This window comes from Haliotis rufescens, unplaced genomic scaffold (genome assembly GCF_023055435.1).
Source record: "Haliotis rufescens isolate VD_foot unplaced genomic scaffold, xgHalRufe1.0.p SCAF_35, whole genome shotgun sequence".
NCBI classification, from domain to species: domain Eukaryota; kingdom Metazoa; phylum Mollusca; class Gastropoda; order Lepetellida; family Haliotidae; genus Haliotis; species Haliotis rufescens.
The window spans coordinates 2,695,095-2,708,667 of NW_025964057.1; the positions used below are offsets into that span (position 1 = coordinate 2,695,095).

Below are 13,573 nucleotides of genomic sequence, written 5' to 3' on the forward strand. Positions count from 1 at the left end.
TGGAAACGCGTAAAATCGCGGTCTCACCTTGTATATGCACCCGGAACAAGTGTGCATATGGTGCAATGTATGCATCACCAACTAACGAGGAAGCACACTTTCAGTAACCATAACGACGAACAGCTGTATAGGAGGGGACAACATGTTAATGTGGGGTTAGGTTTTTTTTGTCACGACCGGGTTAGCAGGATCCTGTTTGCACTGTGTGAAAGTACATTAGGATGATGGTGTCATACATATTGATTTATATCAAACATATTCCAGTCCATCCCTATAAAACATCACACAGAGTGAACCGAGACAGTGCCGAACTCTGGAATAAGTCGCCATGGCTGCCTGTCTGCACGTGCTGAGAACCCTCGTCCTCCTTCTGGCGCTTTCAACCTCAACCAGCGGCTGGCTCTTCAGATTACACGATACCAAGAAGTAAGTTCACTTAGTTACCAATGGTGCTCAATTGTTTGTTTGTCTGTTTCTTGTTTAACGCCGCAAGCAGCAATATTCCAGCTATATGACGGCGGTTTGTAAATAATCGAGTCTGGACCAGACAATCCAGTGATTGACATCATGAACGTCGATCCACGCAATTGGGATACGATGACATGCACCAACCAAATCAGCGAGCCTGACCACCCGAGCCCGTTCGTCCCCTCTCTTGACAAGCATAGTCGACTTTTAAGGAAAGCATGGGTTGCTGTAGACCTATTATACCTCGGGTCTTCACAGGTACAAATATATACGAATTGTTCTCCTACATGTTTCAGTTTTATTTTCAAAGATGATAGGAGCTGTAGGAGAACAATTTATGTCTTATGCAATAATTGCATGAATTCCTTTACATATGCATTTTTGTACACGAGATGATCACACCTCCATAGTTAATATCTATAAACATCTCTATAGGGTGTCCTGTTTTACATCCAGAGGTTCGAAATGTGGTGGAAATGTGCCAGATTTAAGCGTTTCTTCAGGAGGGATTTAAAACATATAAGCCCCCAATATTCAATATGTATGAAACTACATGAAATTATTGTTTCTACACACTTCATTTGGGTCTTTGAATTTCTCTAGGAAATACAAAATTGCCTTTTCGTCATGGATTTTTGGGGGGGTTTTCATAGGGAAAACTTGACAACAGCAATATGATATATGAAAACTGCATATCAGATTGATTGTGAAAGGAACATTTCATGTGAACAAATCTTGGAAAATAAGTTTCAAATTATCTTAAAGGGCCAAGATAATCAAATATATACTCTCTTTTTTAAATGTAGCGGATCATAAAATATAAATGTTAATACCAAGTATTAGAACAAAGATAAGTGTTCACAACAAATATCCAATGAAAGAACGTTTATGTCTGTAAAACACATGGTATTATTTGGGCGTGCCTCACGCAGTAGCTCCATACACGTGTCTAGGTTGTCTTTCCGGACTTTGACACTTTCAAGGAAGGTCGATTATTCTGTGTGGACCCTTATATCTGTCAATCATATTGATACTGCTTATCATATAGTTGTGGTGTACTTGATTTTCATTCATTGTTTGCGTGTGTACTAGCGAGGCGGTGTCTACAACACGCAGAAAATCTACAGCCTATTGGCTTGCAGAAGTCAGTGTGGAGTGGCCAATACGTTCAATGTTTCACAGTCTGTGATATGCAGACTATGGAACAGGTATCCATAAACCCAAAATATTGACGATCGACCCAATTCAGGGCGTCACCGATCAACGACAAGAGTACAGGATCGATTGATCCGAAACCAGGCTCTACAAGATCGAGCTGAAACGGTGAATCAAATTGCTGCAAACTTTCATCAGACTACTGGAGTACGAGTTACAGGTCAGACGATTAGAAATCGTTTACATGCAGCTCATCTCTATGCTCAATGGCGACGTGTTACCAATTACCCCTTACCAATTTCCATATTGCAAACATACGTCGATGATCTTCACAATTTCGAAACTGGGGTAATCGTTGCTTGTCACGTGTCCTGTTTTCTAACGAGTCCCGATTCACTATGCACTTCCTTGATAGTCATGGTCGTGTATGGCGACGTCGAAATGAACGTCAAGCCAATGTCAACCTCCATCCTCATGCCAGATTTGACAGTGGATCGGTGATTGTATGGCGACGTCGAAATACACGTCAAGCAAATGTTAACCTCAATCCTCATACCACATTTGACGGTGGATCGGTTATGGTATTGGGTGCCATTACTATGACTGCATGACCGAACCCCACTCCATATTGTGCAAGGAAGGGTCACTGTACAGTACTATCGAGGACAACATACTGACAGCCTTTGCTGTCCCGTTTGCAAGGCGCGTGGGTCAACGTTTTTGTCTTTCAGGACAACGCCTGTGCTCATAGTCAGTGGTTAATTCCAGCAGCACAACAGCACAACATCCATATCATGGCCACCAATGAGCCCAGATCTTTTCCCAATTGAACACGTCTTGGACATAATAGGGACACTTGTGCATCAATGTCAATAGCCGGCCACCCACGTTGGCTGAACTTGGCCAGGCGCTGCAATAGGAATGGGACATACTCACTCAAATTGCCAATTGGAGACGCAAAATGCTACATCGAGTGAACGAATATTTGACAAATCGTGGTGGTATTGCGCAATACTGATTAAGAAACGTTAACTCTTTTGAACGTCCAATCTTATCCCTATCTTTTTCGAAATCGGTGGAGGTCATAACATCGACTGCCATACTTCACCACAGGGTGTAATGTGTCCCTAACTTCTTCATTATTGTCATACAACTATTTCTAGAAACAAATATCTCTTCCAATTTAGGAAATTTTAAGTTATTTCCGAGAGTCCTTACTTCTTTTTAAGAGTTAAAATACCAGCTGAATCACAACCGTGTGTCCCTGGATTTATCTTAAGTAGTAGTCACGTGATTGAGATAAGTGTAGACAATAATTTTAACCCAACACTAATTCTGCACTTTTCACATAAACTAGTATGCAAAATAAAGTATACACCCCCCATGTTTGATGGTCAATAAAATGAAAACAAACAAGAGAATGTTATTCAATGATGGTGTATTCGCTAATAGGGTCACATGCGATAGTCCATGCACAATTTCAGTGCGAAACTCAAAACATGTGACGTGTACATGACGTTAACATGAACATGAGGGTAAGCAGATCACAGTTCACAGGAATGATCAGCTTCAACCAGGTACTGTTTTGATAAGTTTGTGTTCTTTAACAGATACCAGGGTCCTTGTACGCTCAGTAACGAGTATGACCACCGTGAGCACCAATGCACGCCTAGACTCGCCGCCTCATTGATGTTGTTAGACGCCTGATGACGTAATCGTGAATCCGATTCGATTCAAGTCAGCGTCGGCAAGCTGTTGTTAGTTTCCTGGTGGGTGTGGACGTCTTCGGGTCTGACGCTTCAGATGATCCCACAAGTGTTCAATTGGGTCCAAGTCAGGTAAAAGGTCTGGCCACGGAAGAACGTTGACGTTGTTCGTATTCAAGACTTCATGGACGAGCCTTGCAGTGTGTGGTCTAGCGTTGTCATGCAGCAGGGGTGTTCCCCGATTCCCCGTTGCTATTAGAGAAGGCATGGAAGCACCACGGGTTGAAGAACATCATCTCTGTATCGCTGGCTATTGAGATTGCCACGTATAATGACAAGTCTCGTCCGTTGGTTGCCACAAATTCCACCCAAACCATTACACCACCTCCACCATAGGGATGGACTTCATGAATGCAGCCTGCCACCAAACGTTCCGCCCTACGACGGTAAACTCGAGCTTTACCATCATAGTGAAACAGCTGAAACCTGCTTTCCTCAGAAACAGCACTCTCTGCCAATTACGGACATGTAAACGTCCTACTGTCCTGGCCCATTGCAGTCTCCGACGTCGAAGTTCCTGGGTCAATGCCATTCAACTTAAGGAACGGCGAGCTCTAATACCTGCGTCACGTAGACGTCGTAGCACCGTGCGTCGACGAATACGGTGTCCTAAAGCCGTTGCTGCCGTTTCCGTCGCGTTGACGAACGTGTTGCGCAGATGGTACTTGCGCAAGTGCCGATCTTCCTGTTGCGTTGTCACTCGTGGTCTGCCCGATCTTGGCCTGCCTTGTGTCCTGCCAGTCTGTCTGAAGCGTATCTTGTACAAAATTTAGGTTTCCTACAATGTGGGTGTGTGGTTGGCTTCCATCTGCTCAATACCTATGACTCTCTCTTTTTGATTGGCAGTTAACCGTGGCGTACATTTGGTATTTTTTATTACATGTGATGTCTTAGCAACGGTTCATCGTCCTTTTATATATATTCAGCATGTGCAATTTTACGTTTATCTGGAACAGCTGTTGGGTGACTTTTGGCCACATACTATTTTGCTCACTTTGAAAGTTTTTGGGGGAAAATCGATTTAAAAGTCTATACGTTCTTTTGCCCATGAGTTTAGAATACAGATTAACAGTAATCTGGCTGAAGGAAATGATGACCAGGACGGTTTCCAAGAATGGATCAATTTTTAAAAATCAGTGCATAAATATTATACACTTTTCAATCAAGTGAATTCTAATATAACATAAATTATATGTACGCATTTCTTCTATGCAACAATTCTTTGACCAAACCACAATTCCAACATGGCGATACTTGTCTGTGTCTATATCTCGCACACATCGTCCGATTGGTAACCTTGGTGTATTGTGTGTTAATGTTGCGAATGAATAAATGCCCTTCACCTTGTAGAAATCTCAATTAAGCGCACACTAACGTGCATGTATACCCTCCCAAAAATGAAACGCAATACGGATAAAAGCAAAATTATCGGACCAAAAGTTGCAAAATGAAGTCATTTAATTTGTTGTAGTGTCAGTGACAAATTTTCCGGATCAAATTAATCACAACAAGGACATGCAAACCCTTTGTTGGGCAACACGTACGCTTCGGAAAAAAATGCACCCAGTGCAGTAACAAAAGGGCCATGGAGCACGTGCAGCAGCACCATGAACGGTAATAAAGTGCAGGGATTTTAATAACCTGGCATCTGCGGCAATCGAACAGTGACAGAAGTGCAAAGAAACAACGTCATAGGCCATCACCATCACAAGGCCATGGGATCAGTTTCAACAGCATGGGTCAGCGCATGATCGGCCAAGGTCGGGACTACCAAGAGTAACCACCTCTGCCCAAGATCGCTACATCCGACTGCGCCCCCTACGTGAAAGGACGACCACAGCCACCTAAACCGCATCCCAAATAGCCGGACTGCGCAGAATCTCCGACCAGATCGTACGAAACCGTTTAAGAGCAGCAGGTCTACGAGCAAGACTCCCTGACAACATCGTCTACAACGACTGCATTGGTGTCGTCAACTCAGGGTATGGCCTCAACTGCGATGGAGAGATGTCTTGTTCAGCGACGAATCAAGATTTCTTCTCTGTCGAGGGGATGGAAGAGCACTGTTCTACAGACGTCAGGGAGAACGTTTGTTGGGGGTAGCATTATGATGTGGGCGGCTATTTCTCATCATGGCAGGGCAGGTTTGGTCCATATCCAGGGCAATCCTCACTGATACATCAACGAAATTCTCCTACTAAACGTTCTCCCAATTGCAGCCAACGGTAACGGTGTATTCTAGCAGGACAACGCTCGAACGCATTCAACACGGATCACAAGAGCCTGTCTACAGAATAACAACCTTGATGTTCTCTCCTGCACCTCCAGATCCCCGGATTTGAACCCGATAGAGCACCTGTGGGATCAGTTAGATAGACGGCTACGCCAACATCAACCACAACCCCAGACCTTGCAGCAGGTGCAGGCCGAGTGGACTACCATTCCCCAGGATGTGATTCGCATACTCGTCTCTTCCATGGTCACGAGATGTCAGGCTGCTATCCATTTCAACGGGGGACATACGCGTTATTGATGGTTGCTGACCTTCACCTTGGGCTTTTCCTATGTTCCGATAACTGAGATGACTACAATCACCAAGTGTTCTCTCCACAACATTTTGGCACCATACATTGTACGGTTCCTCATATGAATGTAGTTTCCTATCTCACACAAATCTGGCTTTGCGTTCTTTTTTTTGAAGAGTATATTTCATTGTTACAAGTCTGCTTCCCCGTGTCACTCCAGACAGTTACCCGGTCTCTCGTCAGACTCAGTTGACGGCCTGTAAACATCCAGTGACCCAATCCCACTGTCCTTTCATCCAATAAAATCACAACTTGTGTAAAGTTAACTGTGGAGGACATTTAATATTTGACGCATCGGTGACAAAAATGGCCGATGCAATTTCCTATTTTGACTTGTACCATGTGTTCCCGTGTTGTTTTTTCAGGTGAACAGGTGACTTGTCTTTGCATGTGTTTGTGACGGGTGTAACTGGTGGGGCAGCATACGCTCCCCTTTTCGTGGAGACCTGTGCCCGGGATCATGAAACTAACTTAAGACCATATTTTTGTCTTAACTCTTAAGATTTAGACTTAAGACCAAATTTTGTCTTAAATCGGGGATCACGAAGCTCAATCTATGAGAATATCTTAAGTCTAAGACAAAATTTGATCTTAAGTCGAGGAGCTCTTTGAAAGATATAGATTTCGTCGTTCTACCATTTATTTCATCGTTAGTTTAATCGGGGTTGAACTGGCACACCCCACTCAACGCTCCCAAAGTCTCCCACCTATTATTCAAGTTTTGATATTCCTTCATGATCAGTTTGTTTCCACTGGGGCTTTTCACCTTTTAGTGTCTCAGTCGTTTTATGTCAGCCATATTGGATAGTGTTTACAAAATCATGTTACACGTACACCGGTAATGAGACGCAAATACCACCATGTATATTTCAAAATCAGTTGCGATACCTACGTCCCTGAATTCTTCATACATTTTAGAATCAAATGCCAAATGGTTTTTGTCAGCAATACAAAGTCTAGATATAATGAAGCAAAATAAATGAGGTGTGAAAACGAACACTGAAAAAAGTGCACTTGTTGAAAATGTAAACAAAGCCATTCACTGTTGACAGTGAACACGCCATTTTGTAAAATTCGGTCACCGGTAGTGATGTCATACATCAACATTGTTGCACATATTTGGTAATTTCTTTTAGGTGAAGGTCCTTGAATGAAAGTACACATGACCAGTGTAACCTGCTATTTACTGTTTCATGATATAGATCTTGCATATCTTTTGTACATTTTTTCACACATTTAATTTCACTTTGGATATTAATCAATGTTCAATATGATATACGTAGATATAGACCACAACATATACGAACCTTTGATAATATCCTGTTTGTTTGAACAATGTTTACATATTAAATTGATAAGTTTATAGTGTCGTATACGATATTTCTTTAATTTGGATAAGTATTACAAAATGAAATGTATTTGTAACTGTCACATGTACGTATGTCTTGGGAGTGTAATAGTCAATATTATAAATTCATATAAACAGTGTCCATGAATAGCCGTTTCATTTTATTTCATAACTAAAACTGAAGATATAACTTATACGATTATCCTGATAATTCTATACCAATAGAGCTTTCTTCGCATCTTTTATTGTATAATACTAAGACAAGATGATGAATTACATAATAAGTCCAATATTCAATATAATTTTGTTTGTTTTGAAATATTTTTTGAGTACTTGATTACGTAAAATTGATGCCAAACAGGTGCGTGTCTTGTCCAATTAAGATACACTGTAAACTATCGAATTGTTTATCTATTCAAGACATTATTTATATGGTACACGCAGCCTTTTTATGTTGTGTTGAACAAGAGCCCAATTCCGTTTTACACATAGACTTTTTCCATACCATGAACGACCGCCTCCGCGGTCTAGTGGTAGAGCGTCCGCCCGGAGAGCGGAAGGTCCAGGGTTCGATCCCGGGCCGCGTCATACAAAAAGACGTTAAAAGATTGTATTTGTTGTTACCCTGTCTGGCGCTCGGCATTAAGGGGCTAAAACAAGGACTGGTCGGCTCGGAGTCAGTATACTGTGTCTGAGTGGGGTATTCATGTTAAACTGCGGCATGGTATCTCAGTGAGCTAGCACTATAAATCGGCATCAGTCCGGACTAGTACAAGCAGCCACACACACACATACACGTGCATGCACGTCGCTATATAAGTGCAATAATCTTGGACGCGACGTTAAACCCAATTTCACCTCACCTCACCATACCATGAACGAAAATAAGGGGAGATATATATTAATCTAAATACCACTGTCGTCTTTATCTGACGTTGTCAAAAACATAAAAGCAGCCATGACGTCAAACAGAATGGTGTCATTTTTTTAGTAATTCATAACAATTGATGATACGGTTAGTGCTCCATTAATAATGGTGCAACTTTGGTCAAATAACACTTGCACAATCAGGAGAATGTCAGAATCTAAGGACTAATTAATGGGTTAGATTCAGCCATCCATTATCACTTATTTTTTATGAAGCACAATTTCATCATTTCTTGTGGAGTTTTTTTTATGCCTAAACGTATACAGTTTCAATATCGATATTTGCGTTGGAATAGTTAGGTTCCCCGTGAACAAAACACCACGAAAATATTTTGTCCTTACCGACAGCTCATTCTCACCAAGAGACCTTAGTTACAATAAACTAGTGCTAAGCTAGCTGAGTTATGCCCCTTTTCTTTGAAGGTGTGTAACCTCTCTGTCGCCTTTTGACGTCAGAGGTAAATCAGATTTCGTCATTGACGGCAGGCTATTTTTTACATTGAATTTATGTCGTTAAACATACGGATATAACTCCATTTGATATATATTTAAGTCGTTCAAATATTAGGCAGTATTTTGTTCGCTCACAGTTTCGGTAAAGCTGCCAAATAAAAAAAATGTCGCACAGTACTTTTATCGGTGTACGCTAAAAAGCGGAAAATTTTCCTGTTTTTCAACGCAGAATAAGTTCTCGGACAAAACTTAGCAGTGTCTTTATTTCAAACCTGTTTAATATTTACAGTTAAATATACACCCTCAGATAGGAAATTTAATATTCTACATCTCTACATCCAGTGCCGGGTGAGCGCAATTCTCGCAAAAACCTTGACTTTTCCGATCTTAGGAAACTGTGCGTCAGAAAAATTACCTCGGCATCCAATGATTACCGTAGTACGGTATAACGTGCGTGCGTCCCTATGACGACGGTCTTAGACTAAGACTTAGCCAAGATTTTGCTAAGACCTTTTCAAGATCCAGTCTTAGACCGAATCTTAGCTAAGCAAAATCTTAAAAACTTCGTGCTTAGCAAAATTTGAGCTAAGATCACTTTCATGATCCCGGGGCCTGGTACCATCGCTATTTGAAGTTAAACCGACTTTCATCATTAAACAGCACTCGACGCCAATTTCTCACTTGCCAGCGTCGAACCCGCCTCGCCCATCGCAGTCTCAGGCGTCGATGTTGAGAAGTCAGTACGATTCCTCGGAAAGGACGATACGCTCGGTTACCAGCAGCACGAAGTCGTCGTAGTACGAACGTTGGCTAATGGGATGTCCCAACGCTGTTGCTGCCGTCGCCGTCGCCGTCGCCGTCGCCGTCGCCGTTACGAATCTGTTTCGCAGGTGAATGAGCCGTTTCTGACCGTCTTCCAGTGGTGTTGTCACTCGGGGTCGTCCGGTTCTAGGCCTGTCCAGTGTCCTCCCTGTCTGCCTGTACCGTTGAATCAGCCTGGCTACTGTCGATGGTGTACAACCAAACCTTCTGGCAATTTGGACCTGTGTTGCCCCCATTTCGGCCATACCGATGGCTCTCTCTCTCTCTCTCTCTCTCTGCTCCTGTGACAGTCGTGGCATTTCTTTTGTGTGCTTTCATCACGTGTGGTTATACCCCGCTGACGGTTGTCACCGCACGAGCGCCGTCAAAGGTGGCGCGTTCGAGTGAGGTGTTTTGTGGTAACTGTTCCTGGGCAGTCATATTCCCAATACCCACTTTCCACTAGTTATCGCTGTTTTTAGGAAAATTACAAATTGCCAACCTATACTTTCTTTTGCCGCTTTTATTCGGGCTTAACAATACTAGCTTCAAACTGCCGACTGCCAATGGAAAGTCTCTTCCGTTTCAAATGTTTATCCCATTGATGCGAGAGATGGACTATGATTTCGACGGAGTCGGTCGTACAGCCTGTAACTATCGTTCGGTATACCCCGAGTTAACCTTTTTGGGGTTGGATGAATATGAAACACATTCCGACTGTCACGTTTGCGATTTCTACGCTACTCTCTGATTGGTCGTTTGAAACGTTCGTTCTCATGTGACCTGTAACAGGATTTCCTAAGATCTTTGTGTAGTGGTAGCGAGCACCAAGATCTGATTGTAATGTGATGGAAGAAAATGACACTCCCACGAGACACTCTTACTAAGAGTTGCATCTGACTTTGCAGTGCCCGTAATTTACAGGTTTTATTTGTTTCGTTGCTTAGGCTGTGTCGTCGTTTCTGTTGTTACATTGGTTCTGTTGTTACATTGCTTATTGTTTCTGTTGTTACGTTCTTTCTGCTGTTACATTGTTTCTGTTGTTACATTGTCTCTGTTGTTACGTTCGTTCTGTTGTTACATTTTCTCTGTTGTTACGTTCGCTCTGTTGTAACATTGATTCTGTTGTGACGTTGTTTCTGTTGTTACATTTCTTACTGTTACATTGTTTCTGTTGTTACGTTTTATTTGTTGTTACATTGTTACTGTTGTAACATTGTTACTGTTGTTACATTGTTACTGTTGTTACATTGTTACTGTTGTTACATTGTTTCTGTTGTTACGTTGTTTCTGTTGATTCGTTGTTTCTGTTGTTACATTGTTTCTATTGATTCGTTGTTTCTGTTGCTTCAATAATTCTGTTGATTCGTTGTTTTTGTTGTTACGTTGCTTCTGCTGATGCGTTGTTTCTGTTGTTTCTGTTGTTCGATTCAGTTATTTCTGCAAGGCTGTCAACAACCACAACTACAGACAAGTCTTTAAAGACTTTGGCCCCATCCAAACCTGCCGGCGTTTCTTGGTTCGTTGTTTCTATTGTTGCATTGTTTCGTTGTTTCTGTTATGACATTGTTTCTGTTGGTTCGTTGTTTCAGTTGTTTCTGTTGTTCGATTCAGTTGTTTCTGCAAGGCTGTCAACAACCACAACTACAGACAAGTCTTCAAAGACTTTGGCCCCATCCAAACCTGCCGGCGTTTCTTGATCCGTTGTTTCTGTTATTGCATCGTTTCATTGTTTCTGTTTCGTTGTTTCAGTTGTTTCTGCAAGGCTGTCAACAACCACAACTACGGACAAGTCTTTCAAAACTTTGGCTCCATCCAACACAGCCGCTGTCTTGTCCACTGTCCGTGCAGCTCCAGGGAACTCATCACATGTGGCACCGAGTGTGACCGGAAGGTCAAGGAGTGGGCGTGTGACAACAGGTGTGGTGGACTTCCGGCCGGTACAAAGGTCCGGGCATCCTACCAAGCCAGCGTGTGTAACACCGGAATGGCGGCAGACGTCTACGTATGTGGCAAAAAAAACAACTGTCATCGTGGCTAGGTGTACCCAGCTCCAATGTCTGTAATCGATGCTGATGTGGTATCTGAAGACCTGAAAAATAAAAGCAGTTAAATTGCAAATATCTTGTACTCATTATTCAACAGTAGATCTGCTTACAATATATGATCCGTGAAGGTCCGGGGTAGAATAGGTCTTCAGCAACCCATGCTTGCCGTAAAAGGCGGCTATGCTTGTCGTAAGAGGCAACTGACGGGGTCGGGTTGTCAGGCTCGCTGACTTGCTTGATGGATGTCTTCGTATCCGAATTGCGTGGATCGATGCTCATGATGTCAATCACTGGATTGTCTGATCCAGACTTGATTATTTACAGATCGCAGTCATACAGCTAGAGGAGTGCTGAGTGCGGCGTAAAACAAAAAACAAACAAACAAAAACCAACCCGGACTCCCCACAACCATGTTCAGTTCCCCACGTTGCCACATCTGTCGCCATTTATTGGTCGTAAAACTGACTAACACGAGATTCACACGAGATTCACACGAGACACGTGACACATAGAGGGCAAACCTAACTTCAATGTCAACTAGTGACCTTCACCTTGGATCACGAATGGTACTACTTGTGTGGCCGAACATATTCTCTGGTTCCTTCTTCGTGACGGCTACTTATAAGAAACCCTTGTGGACATGGCGATTGTAGTGTAACATACATACATCTCATCTGACTGTGTTAGATGTCTGCCATTCAGAGACACTTCCCCTCACAGTATTTTCAGCGACAGAACTTGTATAATTCTCAGGAAACCTCTACCTCTATTACATCATTATGGCAATCCTGTATTTTGGCTGCAATCACATAACACACAAAACTAAACTTTTAAATTTTCAACAGAAGTCCTCTTCATTGTCAACTGTACATTATTAGTCGCATCCCTAATAGCACTTTAGACTACTACTTCCATGTGCAAAGGCGGAAAAACCGTCACTTCCTACTTGTATGCTCTCCCTTGTAGCTGCTTCAACTCTAGCAGTTATGTTGTCACACTAGTTCTTGTCCGTTTCAGTTTAAGTAGTCAATTTTACTACTATATATTCTACGAGAAGTAGCTATTGGTTATATCTTGGGGATACATTTCACATGAGTATTAGTAGGTGTTTGGTGTGTTGTGATTTCTATAATGGGGTCTTCTGCTCCACCTTCCGCGTGTCAGAAGTGCGGCCGCTCTATGATCTCGGGGGACCCACACACTTCATGCTGGAAGTGCAGAGAAAGTGGACGCAATTATGTTGATTGACACGTCGCCAGCTACTCAAGACATCCCGACACTCCCTACGTCCCCCAAGACGTCCTGACCCTCCCTACGTCCCCCAAGACGTCCCGACACTCCCTACGTCCCCCAAGACATCCCGACACTCCCTACGTCCCCCAAGACGTCCTGACACTCCCTACGTCCCCCAAGACGTCCCGACCCTCCCTACGCCCCCCAAGACATCCCGACACTCCCTACGTCCCCCAAGACGTCCTGACACTCCCTACGTCCCCCAAGACGTCCCGACACTCCCTACGTCCCCCAAGACGTCCCGACACTCCCTACGTCCCCCAAAACATCCCGACTCTCCCTACGTCCCCCAAGACATCCCGACACTCCCTACGTCCCCCAAGACATAGCGACTGATTTGCAGAACATTTGATTCCAAAGGCTAATTACCCTGTAGCCATGACATGTATGTCTCCATAACTTAATTGTCATTATTTATAAGACACTAATCCCCGTTGTTAATCCTCACCAACATTTCATTGTATATTGACTGTCAGCCAGCCTGGGCTATCATATCACTTCCCGTTAATTACTTATATTTATAGTATGACATTTATTGCCTTAACTGATCATCCCCTGAACTGTGTCGGTTCATCACGCCCATAGGTCTCATGACCAGAGCAACGTCATTGTCTCTTTGTCTGTCCATTGTTGTCCATTACTATTGTTTTACAATTGCACTGTTAGTCAGCTTGATATTCCGAGTGCTGGTGTGGGGACGGCCTCGAGCAGGATGTGCCTCTCGTAGGA

The 13,573-nt window shown here is 43.0% G+C and overlaps 2 protein-coding genes across 2 annotated transcripts; both read left to right on the forward strand.

Annotated features, from left to right (window-relative positions):
• Positions 1-281: 281 nt before the first annotated feature.
• On the forward strand, positions 282-11,624 carry LOC124134502. Its single transcript, XM_046499346.1, has 2 exons — positions 282-426; positions 11,256-11,624. Exons 1-2 carry the CDS (start codon positions 329-331, stop codon positions 11,542-11,544), a joined length of 387 nt encoding a protein of 128 aa, XP_046355302.1. The 5' UTR covers positions 282-328; the 3' UTR covers positions 11,545-11,624.
• A 567-nt stretch (positions 11,625-12,191) lies between these two features.
• On the forward strand, positions 12,192-13,173 carry LOC125372084 (swi5-dependent recombination DNA repair protein 1 homolog). Its single transcript, XM_048381037.1, has 2 exons — positions 12,192-12,200; positions 12,811-13,173. The coding sequence occupies exons 1-2, from the start codon at positions 12,192-12,194 to the stop codon at positions 13,171-13,173; spliced, it is 372 nt and encodes a 123-aa protein (XP_048236994.1).
• The last annotated feature ends 400 nt before the right edge of the window (positions 13,174-13,573 follow it).